General features: G+C 39.8%; 1 protein-coding gene across 1 annotated transcript in view; it reads right to left on the reverse strand.

Moving 5' to 3' along the window:
• Positions 1–12,931, reverse strand: part of PDE8A (phosphodiesterase 8A) — a 128,696-nt gene extending 115,765 nt beyond the window's left edge. Inside the window, exon 1 of the mRNA XM_009886122.1 lies at positions 12,455–12,931. Coding sequence (XP_009884424.1) covers positions 12,455–12,715 — 261 coding nt within the window. The 5' untranslated portion in view covers positions 12,716–12,931. The remainder of the gene's footprint in view (positions 1–12,454) is intronic.
• Between the last annotated feature and the right edge of the window lie 112 nt (positions 12,932–13,043).

Consider the following 13,043-nt stretch of genomic DNA (forward strand, 5'->3'; position numbering starts at 1 on the left):
GGGGGGGGGGGGGGGGAGAAAAAAAAAAGGAAAAAAAAACCAACAATGAGGTACTTTAAAGGTCCTTGTCACTCTTACAAAGTGGCATGAAGCTAATAGTAGTCAAGCATTTAAAGATTCCCAGGTAGCATTTCACATATGTATTTACTGTTACTGAGTGCATTGTTACATGGGTAAAGGGAAACCAGATCCTAGAGCAGTGAAGGCAATTGGCCACAGCCAGGGAAACGCCGCTTTCAGATACGCTCAAGAGAACGCACTTCCTTGGTACCTTTATCCTGACACGGAATGGCACAGGCACAGCGAATCCTGACAAGTGGATGCAACTTGGTACTTCTCTGATCACTCAGCCAGGGAAAAAAATGTAAGGGGCCACTGACCAAAAGCATCAGGTTTCCTGAGGGGGGATGATAGTTCTTCTCTGCAGGTCATGCGTGGAGAAAGGGCAGGAGACCACATGGCCCCATTGTTAAAGACACACTTTAGGAAACAACTGAGGGAGACAGCTCCAACTGATGATGGAAAAATTTAGGAGGTTTCTCAATCTTTTAGGACAAATGACTCTTCCGTAACTAGGTGAAGATCCCTGTGGAGACCACTGAGACTTCTGCAACCTACAAGCAAATCCATTCCCCATAGTGACCTCAGAGTCAAGCACTGGACCCCACCACTTACACTCCACACTGGCCTCTGGTCTTGACCTCATGATAAAATTTAGGAGGCAATGACAGAGCAGTGCAACATACCAGGGACGCACCTCCTAACCCACATAACTCCTGTCCATAGCATAAAGGGTTGAACATCACAGCTATCTCTTAACACCCACAGCCTGCACTTCCTAGCACAGCTCAAGGGCTCACAGAAGAAAGGGAAGAAAAGATTTCCATTCCCTGAACCTCCACCAGGTGTATTTCACTTCTGCAGTCCTTAAAATTCTCTGGTTTACTCAGACTTCGCATACCAACAAAGGAAGGTTACCCCCAAAGCAAAATTTACCCCGTGAACAGTGTCCCACAACCTTAGCAGAGCACTGAAGAAGAGAGTTTACATTGCCCAAAGAGCACAAGAGAGCCTTGTAAGAGTTCTTAGCAATCAGAACAGCCAAGATAAAGTTAGGAGAAAACTTCAGAGCTATGTAACCTCCAGAAAGAAGTCCTTTTTAGTTTAATTGGCAAAATAAGAGATGGTAATTTCAGCTCACTTTTCTGACAGTCCAGCTATGAATCTCACTGTAAGCAACTGATGAGGGAGTTTAGCTTTTTAGAAAATGGGAACTTCAATCACGCTCCTCTGAAAATTTGGTGCCTGGCAATTTTGCCATGGTCACCCCATGGCTAAGGGGCTAAGTCTGGGGATCAGACAAGCCATTAAGTCCTCCCATACCTCTCGCCAACCACTAGCAGGGCTTGCTCCCTCTGCCCCACTCCCGCTCTGGCTTTGAGGCTTTGCACGGATACAAAAAAAACCCCAAACAAACAAAAAAGCCCCCACCAAAACAAACAAACAAACAAAAATCTTCTAAATGTTATAACATAAACAGCGATGGCAGAATTATGTTTTCAGTAAAATATCATAAGCTGATACATTAATATTTAACTCTAGGAATCAACAGTAAAGAATGCCCACCAGAATTCCATTTTTAATATTCACTACCAAGACAGCAGGCTGACACTACTGCCTGTCCTTCAGGGACAAATACTTTCTTTGCCCTTCTTACCAAAGCCAGGGGTGAGAGGGAAAGATCAGCTTCCTCACTGAGCAGTTTCATCAGTTTCATGAGTTTTTATTATTATTAACAAGGATCACAAAAGCTAAACCCCTCTTATCCCCAAGAAGCTGGTTCTTGCTACTCAGTACCCCTGCCAGGGGCAGGGCACTGTGAAAGGCTATGCAAGCTGCTGCTGGGAGAAAACCTGGCTCCCAATAAGCTACTGCTCTAACACATTCATTTTAAAGAGCTGTAACTTGCAATAATAATTCAGAAAAAATTACCCCATCCTAAAAAGTAAGCAGCTGCCCCAAAGTGAAAGATTCCATACTTTGGTAAAAGTAAAATGTTAGATTATTCACTGAGGCGAAAAGTATCATTGCCAGGCTCAGGGACTGGGACTGGCAGTGCTACCGCTGAATTCCACTGGACTGCTCTCGAGACGGATCTCAGCCCCATGGCATTAAACAGCAAGGAACAAGATGCACCATTTCCACAAAAGAGGACATACGATAACATAACTGACAGTATAAGCACATCAGCCCTTTCATCTGAAAATCTGCAGAAAGCAGATCATTTCCATGGCAAAAGACAAAAAGAAAACAAATACTAAGTAAATTAAAAGTTAGAGCAGAATCAGTGGAAGCATGAAGCAGCGTTCAAGTTTGCAGGAATTGCTCTTCCTTGCAGTAGGGTTGTAAACAAAACAAAAGCTGTTTGGGTTTCCAAAACCCTCTTTGCCTAGCTTTGAAGTGTTTGTTACTCTAAAATATCACCTACCCTCAGCTTTTTTTCATCTGCAGGATACTCTGCCTCATGTATGAAAGAAAAACAAAAAACAATAAACTAGCTTCTCTGGTCATGAAGTCCTCTTCAAAATGCAAACCCATATTTAGTTACAATTTATCCCCCTTGCTTTCTTTTAAACACTTTCAGCAGTTGTTCTTGGCCTGTGCAACAGTATTTGCAGAAACAAATACATGAACGATCCACACTGATGGTGTTTTAGTGCTAAGTATGTGCTAACACTGGTTTGGAAATTAATCCTCCATTCAAAAATTCCACCAAAGAGTACAACTTTTCTATTGCATTGTCAACTTAGCAACCAAGTTTTAAGGAGATAAAACTACAATATCATTATCATATTACATGCCAAAATCGTGAAAAATGAGAAGTAAATCAGTATGTCCAGACTAAAGCCAGAAGAGGAACATGAAAAACTCTTCTCATTTTTGTACCTTTAAATAGATTCCTTGCATCTTTCTCCAAAGCATACTCTGCTGACTGCTGTTAGAGACAAAGCACTGCATTACATGGACACTTTGATCTGAGTGCAACTCTTATGCTCCTGGGTATGTGATGGTCCTGATCCTGCACGACACATAATTAAGATAAAGTGTTCAAGTAGAAACACCCCGCAAGTTGGCCAAAGAGCCACACACAAACCAGTGGCAGTCTGGGGCTTCTGACTGTAGTTCAGTATCTCTATCCTTGGCCACATCACTGCACCATGACTTACAGAATGACCATCTGCAACCACAAAACACCAGGCAACTTAACACATCCCAACACACTTCAGATGCAAGTGGAGAACTACACAGGTACAAATACACAGAAAAAGTCCTTTTGAATGCTGAGAAATGTGAAGTTTTGACTTTGAGAGTCACCACTCTCAAGAACAGCAACAGATACACAGATTTCGTTTATGATCTGAAGCCACAGCAACTTATATTCTTTATGCAGCTAACGCTTGAGAACAGCCCCCACGGCTATATGAAGCTGAGACACACAAAAAAAAAGAAAAAAAATCAATTTGCTATTCCATTACTCTCATCATTAAAGAGTTAATAATATCAGTAATTGGTAGGTTTTTGCATTAGTTATGGACTAAGCAATCACCCATAAGGGCTGATACCCCAGTTGCACCTGAGAGAAGCCAGGTAAGTTTGACTTCCAGACGAGAGATCAAATTCTGGCTGTTCTAAAAATTGTAAGAACTTTGCCACTAGCTTCAGTACAGCCAGGAACTTGCTCACTGGAGCTATACTGATGCCTTTCTGGAATGACAGAAAATAACTTTGCCCTTAACGCAAATGTTATTGCCACTATTTTTATTTTCTAATTACGTATCCAACAGGGAGCTATTTTCTACCATAGTGAGAGTTAAATACAGCAGTCCAAGTTCTGCCTCAGGTACACCCCTCGAGCCCACAGATTTTAATGGGGTTGAAGAGGACTGTCATTTTAGACAGAATTTGGCCCACCAATAAACCTCTTCAGTATGTGAAAATAATTCTTTGCTTTGTTTTGAAAAATAAAATGTGATATCTTGCCAGCCATCCCAGTGCCATCCACACTCCAGTGTAAGCAGAGTTCTGGGTTCCAGTACTTACAGACTTACACCCTGATAACCATCCTATGCTGAGATATTTATCACTCAGTTACAGCTCACGGAGTAGTGCAGTTTCACCAGGCAGTTAAACTGCAGCAGTGTGCAGGGCAAAACCCTTCTGCTTCAAGTTACCATAGTAGGTGTGGTTGTCCTCAACCATTTGTGGAATTTCTCACCAAACTTTTATGGGGGAAAAAAAAAAAAACAAAAAAACAAAAAACCAAACCAAACTTAAAATTGAAATTGTCAGCTGACTGTATTCCAGAAAGAAGAAATACACATCTGCAAACTCAGTTGTCATGGCTGAATGCTGATCTTGACCAATCTACCTATCACACGGATATCCTTGTGCATTCAAACACTTGAAATTAAAACCACTGCTGTAAAATAGAGTTCTACACCTCATGTCAGAAGAGGCGTAACCTCGATAATTCGGTATGAATGAGGAACATCATCTATCTGGCGATGCAAAAGTGTAGATAATACAGGAAGATTGTATCCAATGTGGGTCGAAGTTCTTTCGTTGTACTTTAATTAAAACATTAGCATAGCTTTTGCGAACAAAATCCCTATAAAGAAGGTTTACTTTGCTGATCGCTTACTGAGGTTATTTGTCTGATTAAATTTTATTAGAGATAACAGAACCTCAAACTGAAAGACAGAAAGAGATGGTAAATGTGTAACTTTAAAAATACGTTGTCTTTTAGAGGCAAGTAAGATGGGGCCTCAGAAAGTTTCCACCACATCCCAGTAGGGAGCTAAAGGTCATTGCTAACTCAAAGTTAAAAACAATGGGAAGCAGAGGATGTCATTCTTTCATATTTGCCCAGTGATTCTGTGTTTTCTTTGTATGGATTTACTTAGGAAACTAGGAAATCCAAAAAGCAACGAAAAGATTTCAAGGCTACCATTTTTCCCTTAACAGTATCAGAAAGCTGTTCCTGTCACTATCTAAGATGTTTGACTTATAAAGGAAAACACCTCTTACTTGAAAAGGTTTGAACTTTTCAGGCATATAAAATGTTTGAAGTTTCCTGTGCAACTTTCAAATGAATGTGCAAAATAATTCTGCTTTTGCAAAAGATGGAATTCTCATTTCCAATAAAGAACCAGACACAAATCTGTTAAGAATAGTATTTAACAGATTAATTTCTATCCCGATTAAAAAAAATATTAGATTAAAAAATATTTCCTCGAAACAGTATCTATTTAGTTCACTCAGGAATGAAAGACACACCTGGTCAACAAGGAGACTGTCTTTACACCAACAAAAATATGTCATCCTAATTTCTAGGGATCCAGTGCTCAAAACTGGCTGTCATGTAATAAAGTAGCAAAACCGAAAGTGGTATTTCCTCCTTCTCCAAGCAAAGATGGGAATCCTAATTTGAGTCCCTCGTATTGGAATCATAATCTTTTTCATTAGCAACAGTATTTTATTCCCAAAATTGCTGTTAAATCTTGAATATTCCTTTTTTATTCCAAGTTCTTTTGCTTCACAGGGACATTAACTCTCTACATACGTATGCAGACTACCTTTAATTTAAAATATTTAAAATATTTAAGATATTTAAAATAATCAAAAAATATCTCAAATTACCTCATCAACCACATTCAAAATAGATAACTTAATTTACGTCACTGTATTTCCACGTCAGAAAGTAGGTTCTAGACCTCGTCCTTTCTCCTGAACAAAGCCGTACGTGTGGGAGCTGGTTTACAGAATGCTAAGCTTTTTACTTTATGCAGAGTGACAGACTTAAGATTTTACAAGGAAGAGGAGAAAAGGGCCTGGGAGTTTGATTTGAGGCCAACAGTTCAACCCATAGTAAAGGCGACGGTCTGGAAGAATGCACAAATTAGAGACTCCGCTATTTAATTTCACAGTGTGTATACCAACATCATTTATTACATTTTGGCCTTAACAGTGATTTTAAGAAAGAACCTAAAAGACGCCAGATGCCAAAATTGTTTTGAAAGACAGAAAGCTTTAACAACATCACTTTGAAAACCGAAAAAACTGACTCTGAGCAATAAAACTATTTAGAATGTCATGCACATTAAAGCTATTCAATTTGCATCTTGTCATCCTGTGCCAATTTAAATTAAGGTTAAACAAAGATACCTAATTATTTTACCCAATGGACTGATAGCAATGTGTAGAATGTCACAGGGCCAAGCAAATACCTAGTGAACCTCCACTGGCTGAATGGCTCTGACGTACAAAACACTGCTATTCACATGGAAAACTGCGCTTTGCACATGAAACCACGCTCTCCCTGCAATCTTGGAAACATTGCTAACGATGTTTTAATTCCATCCATGGCTGGTAAAGCAGTTTACAATGTGGGCATATTTTATCCAAACACACCAAAATAGAACACAATGCTAGATTGTTCTCCTATGTGTGCAGGTGCTTCTGTGGTCCCCTGACAAAATGACAACTTACGTAAAGCTTGTATTGAAACAATTTCACCTTGGGGCCAGTCTGCTCATTACCATATTTGCTTTAGGTTTCTTTCACTTTTTTGCTGAGAGCTAATAAGAGCTTTAGCTGTCCAGATCTCTAAACATTTATTTCCTCTTTGAGGACTCATTTGAAAGTCGTTTGGCATTCCCACTGTTCAAAAAGTGGAATATTTTCAGTCTATTGTTGCTATTGATTAAGAAACCCAATTCTGGGGTCCCTTCTCAAGGTGACAGCGAAGAGAGGTGAACAAAAGTTCATATAATAACTAAAGTAAAACAGGAATTTATCACTGTTGGTAGTGGCAACTGCTGGATATAACAATTTCAGTGGAAGTTACAAATTATTCCCATTCAAATAAATCTCCTTTTCTTAATATGGACATTTACTTGAACACAAGGAACAGATATTAAAGCATGCAATAAGGGCAGCAAAACAGTTTCCAAACAGTATTTTTTCCAAGTTTGAAATGAACTATGAGCAGCTTTCTTAATGAGACAGTCTTCATATTCTCATAGACTGTAAGCATCTTCTAATCTAAAATTCACTGAACGTGAAGTATCTGCAAGTGGGTGTAACCATTTCACCACTTCATATCTTTATATTTAGACTTAGCATTTTGGATGTAAAATCTGAATTGCTGGCACCTTAAACAGCAAGGCAATGCTGGCACCCCGCCCTGGAATTTCACACCACATGTGATATTAGAAATGGTAGAAAAGGAGGGAGAACTAATAAATTTATCACCTCCCATTCTTCTGCCTGGCTTATATGTACGTTCTAGAACTAGAAAATTTCTCACTGTCAATGTACTTACACTTCACTCAGTGTGAATACAGAGAATCAAGAATACAAAGGGTACAACACAGTAAGATAAATACCTAGAAGTGAAGAAATAAAGGCTTGTTTTTAATACTTCCTCTATTGACACATTCAGATGGCAGAAAAGGAAAAGCTTAGAAATTAACTACCCAAAACGGCCAGGGAAGAGACACAAAGCAAGCTCAGACCAGGGGCAGTGAAGAACAATGCAAAGGGCAGAGAGAAGTCAGTGTTTCGTCTCTGGCAGATGAATTTATGGCTGAAAGGAGTTTCGGTGAAGTTCTTATTTATCAACAGTAAGTACTCCAAAAATTTAGGGCCTAACCTTGCTCATCTCAGTCTCACAAAGAACTGCCGTCAGATGCAGGGACACATTTTGCATGAATTGGTTTGCATGACCAGGTGGTGTGGTTTGGGTACCAGGAGAGGTACCAGTAATAATGCTTTAAAAATTGAAAACAGCTTATGCTTAGTAGTGTAGCAATCTGTATGATATGAGTGATTTACAGTTTGGGGGGGTTTCCAGTTTAAATTACAAACAACAGGAAATTAAAAGGTAAAGACAAAAAATAGACTTAAATGTGAACCCAGTTCACATGTTACTGCACCAGTTCATATCATTTAAAAATTAGACTCCCGTTCCCTGGAGAAAAGGGTTCATGCCTCGCAACAACAGCATAAGAAACATCGGCCTGAAAGTCTGGAGCTGTCAAGATTAAGGAAAGTTTGTGTATCTCAGCGTGGGAAGGATCCTGTCAGTGGGAGCGAGGATCTCTGTGCAGGAGGGCTGACGTCAGTGGAAGCGGGAGGGAAGCAGTGATGGGAGGTTCGTCGGGGAAACGATCGAGGATGGTCTCAGTGGGAACGAGGAGGAATCAAGAGAGGGTGGATGGCCTCAGTGGAAGCATGGACACTACGTATGGGAGTTTCAAAGGGAGGGAGAGCTCGCACGTTCCAAGGGGAAGGAATTACCAGACAGACAGGAAAAGAGCAGACAGCTTAACGGACTAAATAATGTGCTGTTAAATGCTGAAACAAGATCCACTTCAGCGCCGCAGGTACAATATAGCATACAGCCTCCTATATGCAGAATTATGCAACCATTGGTTTGCAGCGACTGTACAATTCTCAGGCAATTTCACAGGGTTTGAATGAAGAAAACTTACTGGCTGCAGGGCCGTAGATTTAAACTGGCTGTCCCATATCAGCTGATAAATTAAAAGGCTATTTCACATTTAGCCCCGCTGGCTTAGGACTACTTTTAATTTAAAATAAAGGAGGTTTGGATTTACTCTCCAATCCCCTTGCACCCAAACACACATATTTCTGTATTAAGATATACATGACAGGGAGAGTTACACAAAAGAGGAAGGAAATCTCACATACGTAAAAGAATGACAGGGCAAAAGAAATGTGCAATGTATGTGCTACAGTGTATATTAGTGCACTACAGAAGAGTGACACACTCACATGATGTTTGGATACCATATGCTTATGAATACCCAAGTAAATTTTAAAATAAATGCCCATTAAGTCCTTACACTGTTTCAGCATTTACTCCACTTACACTATAGATTAAACAGAGGTATTATTCTAAACGTGTTTAATAAGGTTCCTATAAAGCCAAGTACCTCTACCACAAATTCAACACTACAAATGTCTGAAGAAAAAAATCATAACTAATATATATGAAAAGACAGACTATCACGATTTTGAGTCCACTTTCTTGAAATTTTTTAGAGCAGGGAAAAAAACAAAACAAAACCAGGAAAACTCTCCTTTGCAACAGTACTGGGTAAGTGTCATTTGGTATTCTTAATGTAGCACTGGATAATCAAATCTCAGTCACTCTTTCTAAGTCTTGCTAGTCTTTCACTGTACAGAGTTTAAGCTGTGGAGTTGATAAATGGAAAATTAAGGGAAGGTTTTCATGGCTCGTTCACTTTTTAGATATGGCACTTGAATTCCAAGTTGCTAATGAATTTTCAAATTAAAGCCGCGTATGAAATTATTAATTAAGGAGGGAGATACAGGTGTCATGACCAAATATAATTTATTAAAAGTGCTCCTCCACTTCTCATATGCTATCACCATACTCATATATACCAGAAACAGGTATTATGGCATTTATCTCTGCCACACACAGAAATTCAGGACTGCTCTGCAAATTCGTTAGGGATAAACTTGGGTTTTTCCATATTAGGAAAGAACAGGTTAACTTTTTTAGTTACAATTTGTAAATTGATGCAAATCACAAAATATATTATGCTCACACCACACATCCAGAAAATTATCCTCTGCTATTTGGCAAGAAAAAAGACATAATAAGACATAAACATAAAGCCAGAATAAGTCTGGGGGCTAACTGGCAATATATATAGTGCCATTTTACAGTTAGCATGTGTTATTTCTTCTTATGTCACTTTCTGACTTGAAAAATGTGCACTATAGCTAACAAACTGATTCAATAAGAGTTATTGCACTACCTATTACACATATTTTAATAAACTTAATGCTAATGCCAGCCAAAGTGAAAATATGAGATTTACACAGTGGCCAAACTTTGTTCTTAGCTCTCACATAGGACTTTCTTGGCTTTAATCTGTGCATATACAACAAAAGAATGTGAAGGAGTTTCAATTAAAGTGCCCTGAAACCAAGTGAAAGTGCCATTCAGGCAGGTTGCTGGGTGTTCACACAAATTCTGATGATACCACCATTGGCCAAAGCACAAAAGGTTTGTAGCATCTTCTGTTCACGTGAGGGTACCCCAGGGGCCATAAAGGGTGTTCTACACACTCTGAAGAATAGCAATAGTTCCTAGTAGCACCCTAATTCTTACAGTTCTTCCCCAAATAAAAAATCCTTTTAACTCCAAAACAGCACAACGTCCTGCCCAATGCTCCTTTTGGCTTCAGTGATTTCAGCCTCCTGTCTCTTATCTTCAATGTTCTCACACTTTCCTTCTTTCCAAACAACTTCCCTGTACTGCAAAAACTGCTCTCCAGTGATAGCGTAGCCCTCTCTCCAGCACAGTCTCCGAGACAACACCGTTATCTAGCACCCTAAGAACTGTAAATCTGATCATACTGTACACACTAATGATAAAAGCAGAGAATGAAATACCATGCTGCTTTATAGCTCTGAAGAGTATTATAGGATTTTGCACGTGAAAATCATGCAGATGTGTTGTGTCCAATGGATTTTGTATTCAGCTGATCACAAACAGAATTCCATTCTCATTTCTCAAAACCCATCGTTTCACATCAGTGTGCTCAGAGTGATGACAAGGGCAGAAAATATGACTGAGTGATAAAAATCAGAAAGACTGCCAATGAGATTACAGTACACATATGAACCAACATCAACCGTATAGCATCTGGCTGAATTATGCAAACCTAGTAACAAGAACTTTTACAAAGTTCTTGAAATCAAACAACAAAATTTAACAAAACTAAGACTGCTTCCCATGCATGCTTCTGGAAACGGATTTTGGAGTTGTTTTTTCCCCCCATAAGGAAGCACACAGAAGACAAATTCACAGAATTTACATTTCAAGAATATTTTTTGTTTAGATTTTGTAATGTGCAATTACAATCAGAATTAAAAACTCAGCTAGCAAAACAGTGGTCAGGATTCTGATGACAACTTAAGTTTCCTTACTGTGGTTACTGTGTTAAATATACCAGAAGCATGTCTATCATGTGTGAACAGGGCCTTAAAGTTGAGTTTCCTGTACAATGTTATTAACACAGAAATTTAGTTTAGTGTAACACCATTCACTTCAAGTTCAGCCTTAGGTATCGTTAATTCCTCCTCCAACTCACTACTTGCAAAGTATCTTCTCATTTTCTAGACTCCTATGAACTGAGATTACTGTATCTGGAGGAAAACCATTGAAGAAAATCACTCACAGGACTGAAAAAAATTATGCCAGGTCAATACTCTGGAAGCCGTCTTAACGAGCACATAAAAATGCTAAGAAAACTACAAATCGTTAGAGTTTCTGTGAGTCTGCAAAACGCTTGACATTTAGCTAGTTCTTGCCTGCATCTCGAGCCTGTATCTTATATTTACAGCATGTATATCTCACTTCTAATCATGGTAACCCAGAGCAGATCAGCCATGTTATATAATATCCCCTGGGCTGCTACAATTTGATATTTTTTTATTTTATATTTGCAATTACTTATTTTTATGAAATAGAGATAGTTCCCCCCCACACAAATAGCAAAGATACGGAATGATCAAAACCCATAGCATTAGAACTAAAGTACAACCCAAAACCAAACAGGCCATCAACAGAAAGTAAACAGACAAGCAAACACACCACTAACTCTCTCACTTTAAAAAAAAAAAATTAATCACAAATTACAATTTTTTTCAGTATGTGTCTGCCAACTTCATACAGCCTTGTGTTGTATCTTGATACAAAAGCCCACACGCTAACACACATGCAAAAAAGCCCTCCAAAAAATACCCTATTTGCAGCAACACACAAGGTCAACAAGTTGTTAATGTAAATCAGTACCCAGGGCAAAAACCGCTGTCGCTCTCCTTTCAACTTTCTGAATGGAAGAGGTATGCAAATTGATGAGCCCAGCAAGCAGATGGCTTCAGACTGCGATTTGCCTCTGCTTCCAAAGGAGACAAGCACAAACAGCAACACTGGAGGACTCAGCACAAACAAACATGTAAAGCACAGGAGTCGGTGGCAGCGCAGCTCCCATGCACGACACAGTCCCACTGCAGACGGACAGACGGACGGGCCCTCTGCGTTCAGAAGCGAGCCCTGCTCCCCTGGCCCTAACGACTGACGAGGACAATTACACCGCTCTCCTTCCCGACATTAACAAAACTCATTTTGCGGAATGAAGAAAGAGGCTTGGGTACATCTGTAAAGTCGTTTCACGAGACTGATTAGTTTCTAAACGAAAGTAATAGCTCAAGCCAGGAAAAGCTCCCCCGCAACGTATCGCTTCGGCAGGGAGACTCCTTGGGTTAAACCGCTACAGCCAACTCCTGTTCTGAGAGAAACAGTGCTTATGTTTAGCACCCTTTTTACCTTAACACTGGATCTGCTGGTCTGGGTCTCTGCCTCCATGCTCTGGCTGTTCTCCCTCTTGTCTTTCTTAGAGGAATTAGTCCTCACCTTATAAGTGGATGTGTTGGAGGATTTAATGAATAATCCTGGGACGGGGTTGCCTTGCTGCTGTTGAGACATGGTTGTGTTGGTCTGGTGAGGGGAATTGCACTCCTCAGACTCTTTGCTACTGTGATAGACCACTCTGCTGTCAGAGATGTGGATGCTTGGAGCACAGCCCATGCTTTGTGGCCACCTGGGGAATACTTCTAAATTGTATATATATATATATATATATGTGTATATATATATCTCTTTCCTTCCCGTTGGTATTTTCCCCCTGCTTAATTTTTTGTTAACAGGTTGAATCTCTTTCCTGCGTCTCCGCTACACTCTGAAGCATTGCCATCGGTCCCTTCTACACCACCAGAAACGTGTCTGTTCTCCTTGTCCTCCAGGAAATGGGTCCTTTTGATCTCAATCTCAGCAGTGGGCTGGGGAGCTGGACGAGAGGGAAGGAGGGGAAAAAAATAAAAAAAAAAAAAAAAAAAATCAAGAACCGGTCGCCTTC

The sequence above is a fragment of the Charadrius vociferus genome, unplaced genomic scaffold (genome assembly GCF_000708025.1).
Source record: "Charadrius vociferus isolate BGI_N301 unplaced genomic scaffold, ASM70802v2 scaffold365, whole genome shotgun sequence".
In the NCBI taxonomy this organism is placed as follows: domain Eukaryota; kingdom Metazoa; phylum Chordata; class Aves; order Charadriiformes; family Charadriidae; genus Charadrius; species Charadrius vociferus.